Below are 13,460 nucleotides of genomic sequence, written 5' to 3'. Positions count from 1 at the left end.
ACACTACTGGCTACAAGAAAGAAACCTCTAAACAAGAGAGTTGACATAGTTCTCCAAGTTGGTGTACCCGTTAGAGGCAATCTTCATACCATCAGACTTATCATTGGGGTTGAGACCATTCTTCTTCTCCCACTCATCAGGGATACCATCACCATCCGAGTCAGTAGGCGCCTTGCCACTCGCAATCGTGCCCACGCCGCCAAAGTCACTCTCGTTAGAGATCTGGGATCCCTTCTTTCCGTACGTCTTGACCTCCTCGATGAGGGCAGTGTCGACCTGGTCGCGGGTTCGCGAGTTGCCCACGCTGCTGAGGACCACGTTGAGGGCCTGTTCCGCCGTGCGGGCGGTGGCAGGGGCGGGGTAGTTGTAGGGCGTCTTGACGATGTCCATGCTGGAGTAGCAGGTGGTGCTCTCGCAGAGGGCGGAGCCGTCGAGCTTTCCGTTGCGGTTGGAGTCGTAGAAGTTGTTCTTGACGTCTACATGCTGTCAGCAGGGGTTCCTATTTCCAGACGGAGAGATCACTTACAGGCGTGGAAGTTGGCGTTGCCTCGCGTGAAAGCAGTAACACTGGTGTGAGGACCAGAGATGAAGTAGTTGTTCATGATGTTGACGTAGCTGTCGCCGTCACTTCCTCCGGCAATGTAGCCACCGCCACCTCCCCAGTTGTAGATGACCTAGAACATTAGCCTCACGAGCCTAGAGAGTTGACAAGATACTCACATTGTTCTGGAAGTCGTTGACTCCCTTGACCTTAGGGTTACGGGTCTTGTTGTCAATGTACAGGTTGCGGAACAGACTGACTCCTCCGTCGGTCTGCATCAAACCACCGCAAGAGTGCGACACAAGTCCTTGAGCGATGATGGTGTCCTGGATAGTGACCTTGGAGACAGCTCCGTTGATGGAAAAGGTCTCGTCACGGCCCCACGAGGCACTGATGTGATCAAAGATCATGTTCTTGCCGTCGGCGATGGTGATGGCGTCCTTACCGGAGGTTCCTCCTCTGCCCATGCGGATGGTGATGTATCGCACGATGGCATCGTTGGCGTTGGAAAAGGACCAACCATTGCCGTACACCACAATTCCCTAAGTACACTTTAGCACACGTCCCAAGGGAACGGAATTGGATTCGACATACACCGCCAGGAGCAGTCTGGCCAGCAATGTAAACGTTCTTAGAGACGACCATGCGGCCAGTAATCTTGATGATGCCGCCGACGTCAAACACGACAATTCGGTTGGGCTTTGACACGGCGTCACGAAGAGAACCCTCGCCAGAATCGCTATTGATCGTTAGGCATTTGAAGGCATCAGATCCGTTTTAAGCTTACTTAAGATTTGTCACCTTGTAGACCTCACCACCATTGCGACCACCGACAGCATCCTTACCAAAGCCCTCGGCTCCGGGGAACGCAGGAACGGCAGCCTGGACTGCGGAAGCAGCCGCGAGGGTCAACAAAGAGAGGGAGAGCTTCATGTTTCGGCGATGGACTGGAAGAACACGGCCCAGATACTCATGTTTCAAACCAAAAAAGGCAGCGTACAAACCGCCTTATGTAGCACTCCCCAAAGACCCCTGAAACCTTTTCTTTACCGAGCATATGGTCTAAACACCAGCCTGAACCTCTGCTCGCCGTCAAGAACGGGGTCTAGAATATCCTCCAATGTTTACCCTTCGGGTAATTAAGGGGGTGGACGGTGTTTGCTAGCATGTCGTGCCGATTGGTGGAACTGCTGGGCAGGGGTGTTGACAGGCCTATTTCTGCCACAGGAACAGTTTCAAAGGGGGACGAGGCTCCGAACTGCTGTTTATGGACTCGGATCGCTAATAATACTTCTTCTATCATGGGAGGAAGGGTATTGATTGGTGTGTTAATCATGTTTAGCTGATACAACAGAGCATTCGGTTCAATCATCGAACGGTATATCCGCCTCTTCTCGTATTTCGTAGTTTGGTTTCTCCTTGGCACAACAGCCTTATGCTCCACTTCAATCAGTTCTACGTACATAGTAGAAGTGGTTGCAGGGGTCTCATTGACTTAAAACGAGCAGTACCTCGAACATCTCCAGGCCTTCTCTTCACATGAACTACTTATCAGCTCTCAGCCAGGTCAAGATCGGGTCTCAAGGAGAGCGACTCGGATGACTTCCAAGTCCATCGCAAACTCATGCTCTCATGCAAGGGCGTGGATTCGCATTCTTTCCTTCTACAACACAATAAGACTCAGTACTTTCAGAATGATATTGAGTCGCAGCAGTGTTACTATTCGGTCTGGTCCTACTACTAGCTATCAATACTAGCTAGGCTTAATGTGCTCATGTACTTGTTTCTCCCTTTTTAGTAGTTTACGATAGTCATAGACAGCCAGGAATGTTGTACGTCAATTAGCCCAGGCAAAAGTACCAGATTAAGCTTTAGGACATATCAAAGCCCTACAACCTGAACAATGTGACCCTAGTGCAACTTGATTATAGGGTGGTAATGGCTACTGGAAGGAACAAAAAGATAATGGTTGCGTCCGCATGTAGCATCTCGGAGCGCTCAGTACAAACGGGTACCCAATTTTACACTAACAAGTTGGGTTTCTACCGTTCTAGAGCACAACCGAATACGATGAGGTAGGACTTTATAACCTGGTGCAGTGATGTTGTCAGGAAGCCTACTATCAGTTCATGCTTCTTTCTGTGGTTGGTAGAGATGACTCCTTATGGTACCGTTGTCTTCAACAACTCTTCACATGAGCAACTTGAATGCAAACTCTGCTCTAATCCCTTTGATAAAATCTTAGATATATCTTTCCTAGTTAGTATCAAAAACGCAGTTTTCGGGGCCCCTCCCCGACGTTCTCGCATTGTGGATCGTGCGGCGGGGCCGACATATCGGCCGTTCAACACGCCGGACCGGCCTCGAATTGGTCGGCAGCGGCCCGGGCTCCGAGAAACAGGCATGCTTGAGGACAGGAAGAGAATAACACGGCCGTTCAATAGGCATTGCATCGAAGTATTACAGTATTCAACACTTGAGGAAAGAGGTGTCAGAACGCCGTATCGTTTAATACGCACTTTGAGTAGATTTGTAGCAATACGCATGTCACAGGTCCTAGAAACATCTTGTCATCATTATAGCCAGTTATAATCCGGTTGAAGAAATGAAAAATGGATTCAGAGTTATAGAGTTCCATCTTTTCTGCTCTCGTGACTTTGACGCATGTCGGTTAGTACCCGACGGATATGGTGTGCTCTGCACTACAATCGGCTATCATCCGAGCAACCCCATCTGCCCCCGCGTCTGCTCCAGGAACGAGGCATATTCCGTTGGATGTAGCTCATTTTCTCAAATTTGTCTCAATTGATGAATATCCTTATTGGAGAATATCAGCCTCGAATATCTGGCATATACGTCGGTGGTTAGGCTGATGGAGGGAGTTGAGTTAAGGTCGGCGGTGGTGGCCGGAGCGGGACCCTGCCGATCAAGATGTAGGCATGGCGTGGCTCAAAGAGGCAATTGCCATGGGAGCCCGGCACCACGTTGACGTGAGGCACTAAGCCGCAGACTTTATGTGGGTATAAGTAGGTAGGTTGACATATAACTCGCCTCTCTCCCCTCACTCTGCGTTTATCAACCTTCATCACAAACACAAAATGCCCTCCCCGATCCCTCCTCGAGGCATCTATGCCCCAGCCGTCGCCTTCTTCAAGGAGGATGAGACACTAGACCTCGATTCCATTCGAACCCACCTCACTCGTCTGGCTAAGGGCGGTGTTGCTGGTCTCGTGATCCAGGGCACAAACGGAGAGGCCATGCACTTGAGCCATGATGAGAGGAGTCAGGTCATCCAACTAGCAAAGAGTGTTCTCAAGGAGCATGGTCGTCCGGATACTGTCGTCATCGCCGGTACCGGTGCTCAGAGCACCCGTGAAACCATTCAGCTCTGCAATGAGGCCAGCGAGGCTGGTGCCGACTTTGCCCTTGTCCTGAGTCCTAGTTACTTTGGTAAGAGGACCTTGTATACAAAAACTACTTTCTCGACATGCTAACACTGGACCCAGTTGGAGCCATGCAAAAGCCCGTCCTCTCCAAGTTTTTTGATGACGTCGCCACTGCTTCTCCCATCCCCATCCTCCTCTACAACTTCCCCCTCGTCACCGGCGGTATCGACCTGGACTCTGACCTCATCACCAACCTGGCCGCCGCCAACCCCAAAATTGTTGGCACCAAGCTCACCTGCGGAAACCTGGGCAAGTTGCAGCGCCTGGCCCACGAGCCCCGGATCGGCCACCCCTTCGCCGCCTTTGCTGGCAAGACCGACTTTTTCCTTCATGGCCTAGTCGCCGGCTCGCACGGTGTCATTGCTGCTGCGGCAAACCTTCTTCCCAAGGTTCATGTGCACGTACTGAAGCTGTACGATGAGGGCAAGCTCAAGGAGTGCCAGGAGCTTCAGACTCTGCTGAGCCGAGCCGACTGGGCTCTTGTTCAGCTAGGTGTGGCCGGTATCAAAGGTGCACTGGATCGGTACTATGGTTATGGCGGTGGACGAAGCCGGAGACCGTTGGGTCAAGTTGACGCGAGCAAGTTCGAGAGCGGTGTCGATGGTGCTCTTAAGGGTCTGATTGATCTAGAAAACTCCTTGTGAGGAAGTAGAATAAAGCGTTAAGAATCTGCCCCGGAATTCAAGAACACGGTGAATTCACCAAATATCTCTCCCGTGTCTCTCGGCGAGAAAACAGACGCGGATTAGCTTGATAACAAAGAAATATTACCATTTTGCGTCGGAAAAAACCAAGGAGAGAGTGGACTAAAGAAATAAGAACAAGGAATAGCCCTTGCTTTCTGCGTCAGATTCATTGGTGCTTCTTTGTTATCTAGATGCACCTAACAGACCATATACCTCACAAGAGCCTCCAACAATGAATTAAATCTAAGACGGGATAAAAATTAGGCTCAATGGGTATTCTAGCGAATCTGTACGTATCATGGTTTACTATAAAACATGGGATGCCGGCTTCTCAACAACCAACCCGACAATATCCCAACTAGGTAGTCAAAGACTGCCCAGTGCCCACCTCCTCAAACTGCAAGAGTTTGGACATCCTTCAGCCTTTGTTACCTCTTGTTTCACCCCTCTCCTAAGAGTATTTCTTTGTAACCTTCCTCTTCTTTTGTGCCTGGCCAACACGTTCCCCACCAGCTCGTTTCCTCTTGTTCTGCTCCCGGACCATCTTGGAAGCCTCCTCAGCATTGAAAGCCCCAGGATCATACCTGGGTAACTCGATCATATCCAATACTTCATCATCTTGATTGATGATGGGGAGGAATGGTCTCTGTCGGAACGGTTGAGGGCGAAGCCTGTACTGTGCAGGGTGCGGATAAGCTTGAAGCCGACACTCCCTTTGACTGGTACCAAGCGCGTCCCTGAGAAAGTTATTCCACAGGTCTATCACCTTGGTCTGGAAGCAGAAGAGATCCCACGCAGCTAGACTCTGAAACGTCCAAGCTGGCTCAAGGCCCCCGCCGGGTCCAAAAGGGTGAGGCATAGTCCAAGCCATGCTAAAGTCAACGAGAATGCCGTTGACGTACTGAGAAATGCTCATATCCCTAAGAACAATCCCGCATCGATGAATCTCGTGCAGTTCTTCCAACATCCGCGGAAAATGCGAGACGGAGAGAATGCTGTCAATCCTGTGTGATGGTATATCCGACTCACCCTCATACTTGGCTGGCTCCACCCAGTCCTTGACGATTCCTTTGATCTCGGAGGATGTAATCAGGATGGATCTGGCGGTCCTTGGGAAGATTTTGAGATGACGGGGAAGCTTCAACAAGGCGTTGCGCATCTTGAGCTCCAGAGCTTGATCCACCTTGAGTGAAACGTAGCCATAGACCTTGACAGCGAGGTGTTCGCAGTTAACCTCCTTCAGTCTGCCAAAGGCGCGGCATTCCTGGTAGAATGGGATAAAGTGTGATTCAAACTCGTGTTGTTTCTCCATGGTGATCGTCTCGTAGTCCTCGGCATCGTATTCGGGCTCTGCCAGCTCAGTCTCTGTAAACTATTCCACAGCCGTTAGCAACTAATCCATCGCCAAAGATTATGATGTACCTACGAATTTGATGGCGTATAGATAACCTCTGATTCTCGTTTTTACAATGGCGCCATGTATGCCATGGTGCCCGAGAAACTCAAGAAACTCGACATCGTCGGCAAGAAGATCGTGGTTGAATGGCTCTAGCTTGGGGCCATCGCCTTCAGGTAGTGGTTTCAAATTTGCCATGATGCTCAGATGGTAAAACCCGTACGTATTCTTTCTTTTCAGTAGCCCAGTTGATGTTTGATCGAGAGCTGAGAGGAAGAAAAGGTAGAAACACGGTGGGTGGGAATCCTCATATACCCCTTCATGTTCAAAGACACGGCTTGTATCAAAGAAGAGGCCTGACTGAACAAGTACTACAAACGAACCGAGATCTCACTTAGAACGTACAAGGGAAGGAACAAGGATGGGAGCAAACATGTAGTAGAGAAGCAGAACAAGTTCAGTGCATAAGCACAATGCCATGCACAAGACGAAAGGATAACTCTTTGTCTTTAACTTGGGCCCTACTCCGTCGCAACAATGGACACCAAAGGATTTGTCCAGGAAAGAAAAACATTTTATCAAATAGCCTATTCCCGTGCTTAAGTCGCTTTCTTACCCTCAAAGGCTCCTGTACACCAAGACTCAGAAGCAGTTTTCGGCATTGGCGATGTGCAACATGTTAACTCTTTACCATGCTTGCTTATAGTCATGGCGTCGAAATTAATTTTACGGCTTGAAACGAAGACAACCAAATTGACCTCTAAATTCTACCCTGCCGTACTGAGATGAGTCTCTGCTTGTCTGCCCCGGTCTTAGGTTCTCAAGAACATAGTCTCGACTGCCAGTCAATTGCACACAAACTTTGCAGACACACTTCGTGGTATCGTAAAATACCCAAAGCCAGTCTGTCAACACAGGATCCTGTTGTCATCGTATGCGCAAACATGGATAGGGAAAACGTTGGCAACTCGAGTAGAAGAGACTCTACTTGAACTCTAGATCATGGCCGCACTTGCTGGGTTCCATATTACAAACTGGGAGACCCCCAACTCAACAAATCCGGTTTCTGCCCGGTTAGCTCAATCGGTAGAGCGTGAGACTCTTACGAGTACACAATCTCAAGGTTGCGGGTTCGACCCCCGCATCGGGCTATTCCTATAAAATGATTGAGATTCTTTTTTTGCCAATCGTGGCTATTTTTTTTCCCCCAGCTCTTCACCTTCGCAGGGAAGCTGGTGATGTTTTCGGTAGCTGCTAGAGGGGCCTCTTTTGTCCCCAACCGCACAACATTGTTCCAGCTCAGTCAAGCCCTGCGCTAATAAACGCATGACGCCAGTCACCAGTGATGTCGGTCATTTCTCAATCAAGAATCGTTTCGAGGATTCGTCTCATCAAAGGGTCATGATAGTCATCACAGAGTTGCTCTCTCGCTTGCTCAGATACACCCAGAGTGTCGTGTCAACCTTCCCTCAAGTTCCGTTTCACCACGTTACATCACAAACAACAGGTCGGTATCTGAGGTCACCAGTCAGTATTCGGACTGCTTCAAAAGTATGGGCGCACTCACCAATGGGGTGACTGCTCGACAGCTGAGGCTTCTGGGTATACTTGGTCTCGAGGATATCGCGGACACTGTTGAGGAGCTCAACGTAGCTCTGCTTGGGGTTCGCCTTGATCGCCGAGATGAAAGCCCACGACATGGCGCCAGTGGCCTGAGAGTTGATGGTAGCATCAGCCCTGTGAGTCCATATTAGCAAAAGTTCGCGAATCCCTTTGGTCACACTCACGATGTCTGGTCATCCTTGCTTCCCGACCACATGATGACGTCGGCAGGCGAAGTTCGCGTCTGCTTGGTCTTCTCGTATGCGTCGTCGCCTGTAAAGGCAGACTTGGCCAAGCTGAAAACGGAGCCCGCAGCGCCAGCCAAGTCTCCTCTAGAGTACGCGGTGAAGGCGTCAAACAGACCCGAGGCAGCTTCCTTGGCCAGGTTGGGCTCCTTCAAGACACCCTTGGTGGAGTAGACGTAAGGAAGATCCATGACGGTGGCCGAGTGGCACGAGTCGAAGATGGCAGTGAGACGGACGCCCTGTCCCAGAGGCTTCACGACGTAGTGGTGAATCTCGTCATCGACAATGTGGCCGGCCTGTTGGTGGTCGACTGGGTAGATGCACTCGTCGTATCCGTCATCCTCATCGCCGTCCTCGTCTTCGACCTGTCCGCCGTGGCCTGACAAAGTTAGATCTAGCGCATTATGTCGCAAAAGGGTGTGACTTACCAGAGTAGTGGAGGAAAAGAGCGTCGTTGGGCTGGGCATTAGACACAAGCCAACCCATGGCGCGAATGATGTTGGCTCTTGTAGGCTGCATTGTCGGGTTGGACTGGTCGTCAGTCAAGATGACCATATCCTCGCGCTTATACCCATAGCGCTCAACAAGGAAGCTCGAGACGTTGTGAACATCGTTGATGCAGCCGCGAAGCTCGCCCTCCTGGCCAAAGTAGTTGATGCCGATGAGCAGGGCCTTGCGCCGACCGGTACAGTTGGAGTACTGGAAAGTATAGCCTTCGGGAGCTCCATGGCCGAATTGCTGAGGCGCCGAAGGAGGAGGTGGACCGGAGCGGGCATGGGCGGCGTAGCCGTGACCCCGCGAGAGCGGGTATCCGTACGCGTCGAGGCCGGGAGGTGGAGGGTATCGTGGAGGAGGGTAGCGCTGGTATCCGGGCTGGCCACCGTAACCCTGAGGAGGGTGTTGGGGAGGAGGAGGCCCCGGAGGAGGAGCATAGCCGTAGCCGCCGCCGCCACCTCCGTGATAGCCTTGACCCGGGTAGTAGGACATGTCGGCAGGTTATGTGCGAGGTAGATTGTGGTGTTGATCCTTGGCGCGTGTAGCGACTCGAGGTGGAGGAAGAGGAGAGTTGTCCGGGATCAGGAGGAAGATGCAGGAGGGAACCTGATGGAAAGATGGGAAACTCGAGACGCAACAATATGGGGTCGGCGGCAGGCCGGACGAGCTGGAAGGGCAAAGATTGGTCTGGAGCTGACTGGCTCGACCGACGCGACAGGACGCAGCCTCAATTCAGTCTCACGACGCACGCGGAAGCTCTTGGTGCTCCGGAGCGACAGCGGGCGCTAATTGCGAGGCGGGGCGGGCTATGAGCTGGTGGTGGTGGCCGTGGTGGTGGATAGTGATGGTGACTGGAGGTGCTGATGGAGGGGAGGGGTCCCTTCGGATCCCGGTCGACGCGGGGCCCTCACTTCGACCCTTGGTGCTCTCACTCCATCCGACCTTCCCTCCAGTCCCTGGGAAACCCCTGGAGTCCAGCTGGAGGCCGCTGAGGTGCTCACTGCTGCCGCTGGATGCCCTGATGGCGCCGGACTGTTGTGGTCCTGTGGACATCAGCGCCAAGGTCTTGGCTGTCCCTTGGCAGGCCTTGGCGCTGCAGCAGAGCCCCTCCCCCTCACCGCAGTCCATGTCTGATGCTGGCGTCGCAGCACGGGAAAAACTGCTGGAGTGTGTATCAGAAACGTGATTGACACGGATTCATCATCACAAGGGACCGAAACTGGGACGTCTGAGACGAGATGGAGGAACGGGTGGGCGCCCTCCGGAGCCCCGCGACAGGATTCTCCATCCCCAACCTCTCTTGGAGATGAGATGAGGCTTCACTGGCGGCCTCCCGCTTACCTCGGGGCGTCACGCTGGGACCAGCTGGTTGACGATGCTGAATGACCGTGTGTTTACAGACACGTTTTTTTGCCTCTCCTTGATTCCGCGAGGCGGCATGGTCGGACATTATGGCGACGTGCGCTCAGGCTCCGCCACATGTATCAACACAGCAATAGACATGCCGCCCCCTTTCCTGGACCACGTCCGATGAGCTTTGAGTGGGGATTTGAGCGCTTCGAGGGGAAAGCCGAGCAACGCTTGTCATGAGCGTCCGTCCAGAGCCCATGGTCAGGTCAGACAAGTCAGGCCCAGATGAGGCATAGCCCAATGGAGATGACTGGAAGCCATGTACCATATACCAGTGGAGATGCGGTTTGGTTTTCTTGGTGTACATGCGTCCAAGTACCGCGCCGGTGCGATATCCACACTTCGCTTCTGAAAACTAGAGAGCGTTTGGGCCAGTGAGGACTTGTTCCTGTCAGAATTCAGTTCAGAGTTTACTGATGACGCCTCTTTAGACCCTTAAAAAGAAGCATGTTTGCAAGGACAAAGAGCTCCTCAAGCTCAAGCTCTAAAACTCATTTCATGGAGGGGCAGAAGATGCTGCCCCGCCGGAACGGGCCGCAGGGGGCATTGACTGGCCAAAGCTTCCGGCCGACCGTTTTCCAGACGGTGTTTGACTGCCCTGTAGAGGGGTCGGTTTAAACGGGGACAGCTCAAGATACGACAGCACCAGTGTTGATTCACGGATGGAGTGGAAAGCAAAAGAAGCAGTGACATGCATCGATTCGAGTGACTCTCTCAAACAGTGACACAACTCGCTTCACCCCACCATCCCCATCCCATCCTTGCACCGTTTCGGCAGTGCCAAGTCGTCACGACTGACGATAACTGAACGGGTCCATCTTTCCTTCCCTGTATTGCATGCGCCTGCCTGTATTCACCAACGGCCAGTGCCTGCCAGTGACAACCAGCTGTTCACTCCTCGCGCCTTGCACCTCAGGCCTTTCGCCATATAAACATAAATCCCTCCGCCTCTCCTCTGTTTATTTTTCCCTCTCATCTCCATTCTCTCTTCTCTTCCTCTTCTTCCGCATCTTCCCTCCTGCACATCCCTCAACCAAGCCTTTCGGCATCACCTCCTACCTCTCTGAGGTCACTCTCAACCATGTCTTTCTTCAAGAAGCTTACCAAGGAGCTCGAGAACTTCGGAATCGGTGATAAGGACAAGGACGAGAAGAAGGACGAATCTCAGTCGCAGGCTCCTCCTCCCCCTCCCGCCGAGGGTAAGTGTCGAGTTGATCGCTTCCAGCCGCTCTAGCTAACTTCTCCTCCCCCAGGTACTCGCGCCTACGGCTACCACGGTGAGGGCGGCCAGGGAGGTCCTCCTCCCGCTCAGTACTACGCTGCTCCTCCCCAGCCTGCGTACCAGCCTCCTTCCGACAAGCCTCCTCTGCCTGAGGGCTGGACTGCCCAGTTCGACCAGCAGCACCAGCGCTGGTACTATGTTGAGGTAGCTACTGGTCGCACCCAGTGGGAGGCTCCCGGCCAGCACGCCCCTCCTCCCGGTCCCCCTCCCTCTGATGGATCTCGCGACTTTGGTGGCCATGGTGGTGGTTACGGAGGTGCTCCTGGCTATGGCGGCGCTCCTGGCTATGGTGGCGCTCCTGGCTACGGCTCTCCTCCTCCTCCCGGCGGTTACGGATCGCCCTCTCCTGGCTACGGTGGCTATGGGTCTCCTCCTCCCCCTGCCGGTTATGGCTCTCCCCCTCCTCCCGGCGGCTACGGAGGTGCCCCCGGATACGGCTCTCCTGCTCCTTACGGCGCCCCAGGCTACGGTGCTCCCGGTGGCTATCCTCCCCAGGACGGCGGCCACAACCCTTACGGAAACGAAGGCGAGCGCGGCGGCGAGAAGAAGAAGAGCGGCAGCTCCGGCATGCTCCTCGGTGCCGCCGGTGGTCTCGCCGTCGGTGCTGTAGGCGGTGCCCTCATTGCTAATGCCCTTGACGACAGCGACAGCGACCATGAGAATGCTCCCGCTCCCGCTCCGGCCCCCGTCACACACACCGAGTACCACGAGTACCATGAGTACCGTGAGGCACCTCCCGCCGACTACAACGACCCCTATGCCCAGGACGGACCCCCTGCCGTCCTTCCCCCCACTGATGCCGATGGAGACTCTGTCTCATCGAGTGATCGCGAGGATGTTCAGGAAGCTCGTGAGGAGTACGAGGAGGCTCTTGCGGCTGCTAACGACTCAGACGCCAGCAGTAGTGACCAAGAGGAGCTTGAGGAGGCCCGTGAGGCGTATGAGGAGGCGTACGAGGAGGTGTATGAGGACTAAGGGGTGCAAAATGAGCCATGATTAACGACGACGCATTTCAGGTCAATATCCAATCGGGATGGGTTGAAGCCGTGTAGGCAGGGAAGCAGGTTACCTATTGAATTTGGACTCCACTTGTTGATACCTTTGTACATTGTACAAGCAGAAGGAACAAGAATGCATGCATTCATTTCGTGATGATGCTACATCTTGGCGAGAGCCTCTTGGCAATTAGCACTGCCACTGTTTTGCGAGTGAATGAATGACTGAGCATCCACATGTCGTTGATGTCGAAGGCCTGGCCTGGCCTGGCGTGCGCTGCATCTCATGTGCCGCCGCGAGTGCTGCAGCGCATGCATAGCCAGGCCAGGCGTCAGACCATGTCCCAGACGCGCCGGGGGTGCATAAAAGGATACTAGTAGCCATTGTTTTCGCTTATCGGCACGGAGCCAAGAACTATTGGACCCTCTTTGCCTCCAACCCCGGTCTTGAAATATCCGGCCTCTGCTCCGGCCGAGAGCCCGAGTCTTCGGGTTTGAAGTTGGAGGCCTCACCGGATGGAGTCAAGGCAGTAAGGAATAGTAGCATGACAGCGCAGCTTTATGAGGTAAAAGTCACCAGAGAAAATAAACAAAAATTGAGGCAGGAAAGGAAAAAGTCACTCATGTGAGTTGTCCGGTGTCCATGCTTGCTTGGCATTACACGAACGTGGTGAGGGACTCTTTGCACAGCCTCCTTCTCTCCCCGCTCTTGTATGTCGATAATCGGCGGTTGGTTCTTGGCGACTGGGAGTACCTTAATACTTGCTCCGTATTGTCTCCGTGGACCGTTTGAAACTGAGATTGCTACGCGCCCTTTTTGGTAGGGGGATGGGGCATTGATGTTGATGCCCATTCTCTTGTGCTTGAGGTGGTGATGATGGCCTTACACAGTACCTAGATAGGTACACTTGAGCATCAAGATAAGTATTCAACTTTCCATCTACAATACATAACGGTTTCACAAACCTAAGCCCTACGAGCCCTCTAGCGGGCGCGGATCCCCCCCTTTTTTTCCCTCCTATCCCTCTGGTTCCCACACGAACCCTGGGTGGTCATTGAGGCTGTGTTCTTGACAGCCCGCATATCTCCACAACCGAGTCAAGAGACGGACTCGATCTCTATAATAACAAGGAGTTCTGAATCGAGATTAAAAGAGACACCGCCATTTACACTGGGATCGACCGTTTTTACTAGCCTCATGCCGAGATATCTACACGGCAACTTCTTGCCGAGAATGCGGCAATAATCACACCTCCATGATGCTTGATCCGATCAAGCTTTTTTTTAAGCAACGGTCAGCGAGAAACAGGCACCTTTAACAAGGGAGGGAAAAAGCTTGACAAGAAGCTTGACAAAGAAGCT

General features: G+C 52.9%; 5 protein-coding genes and 1 non-coding gene across 6 annotated transcripts; 3 read left to right on the top strand and 3 right to left on the bottom strand.

Annotated features, from left to right (window-relative positions):
• Positions 1–27: 27 nt before the first annotated feature.
• Positions 28–1,474, bottom strand: LRP88_02530 (pectin lyase fold/virulence factor; the record flags this gene model as incomplete). The annotated part of the gene is made up of 5 exons (XM_083239176.1): positions 28–476; positions 527–674; positions 751–1,083; positions 1,136–1,280; positions 1,329–1,474. 5 exons carry the CDS (start codon positions 1,472–1,474, stop codon positions 28–30), a joined length of 1,221 nt encoding a protein of 406 aa, XP_083104306.1.
• Positions 1,475–3,639: 2,165 nt separating this feature from the next.
• Positions 3,640–4,631, top strand: LRP88_02529 (dihydrodipicolinate synthase family protein; the record flags this gene model as incomplete). The annotated part of the gene is made up of 2 exons (XM_083239175.1): positions 3,640–3,991; positions 4,048–4,631. 2 exons carry the CDS (start codon positions 3,640–3,642, stop codon positions 4,629–4,631), a joined length of 936 nt encoding a protein of 311 aa, XP_083104305.1.
• A 493-nt stretch (positions 4,632–5,124) lies between these two features.
• LRP88_02528 (uncharacterized protein) lies at positions 5,125–6,267 on the bottom strand (the record flags this gene model as incomplete). Its single annotated transcript, XM_083239174.1, has 2 exons — positions 5,125–6,045; positions 6,100–6,267. The coding sequence occupies 2 exons, from the start codon at positions 6,265–6,267 to the stop codon at positions 5,125–5,127; spliced, it is 1,089 nt and encodes a 362-aa protein (XP_083104304.1).
• An 870-nt stretch (positions 6,268–7,137) lies between these two features.
• LRP88_02527 lies at positions 7,138–7,220 on the top strand. Its single transcript has one exon. It is a non-coding gene; the product is annotated as a tRNA-Lys (tRNA).
• Positions 7,221–7,558: 338 nt separating this feature from the next.
• On the bottom strand, positions 7,559–8,903 carry LRP88_02526 (caspase domain-containing protein; the record flags this gene model as incomplete). Its single annotated transcript, XM_083239173.1, has 4 exons — positions 7,559–7,584; positions 7,637–7,806; positions 7,857–8,295; positions 8,345–8,903. 4 exons carry the CDS (start codon positions 8,901–8,903, stop codon positions 7,559–7,561), a joined length of 1,194 nt encoding a protein of 397 aa, XP_083104303.1.
• Positions 8,904–10,902: 1,999 nt separating this feature from the next.
• LRP88_02525 (WW domain-containing protein) lies at positions 10,903–12,078 on the top strand (the record flags this gene model as incomplete). The annotated part of the gene is made up of 2 exons (XM_083239172.1): positions 10,903–11,020; positions 11,075–12,078. The coding sequence occupies 2 exons, from the start codon at positions 10,903–10,905 to the stop codon at positions 12,076–12,078; spliced, it is 1,122 nt and encodes a 373-aa protein (XP_083104302.1).
• Between the last annotated feature and the right edge of the window lie 1,382 nt (positions 12,079–13,460).

Source organism: Fusarium phalaenopsidis (assembly GCF_050370095.1).
Source record: "Fusarium phalaenopsidis strain FUZ10S chromosome Unknown contig_32286, whole genome shotgun sequence".
Classification (NCBI taxonomy): Eukaryota; Fungi; Ascomycota; class Sordariomycetes; order Hypocreales; family Nectriaceae; genus Fusarium; species Fusarium phalaenopsidis.
Note: the sequence above shows the minus strand (reverse complement) of the source record. Positions and strands in the feature narration are given on the sequence as shown.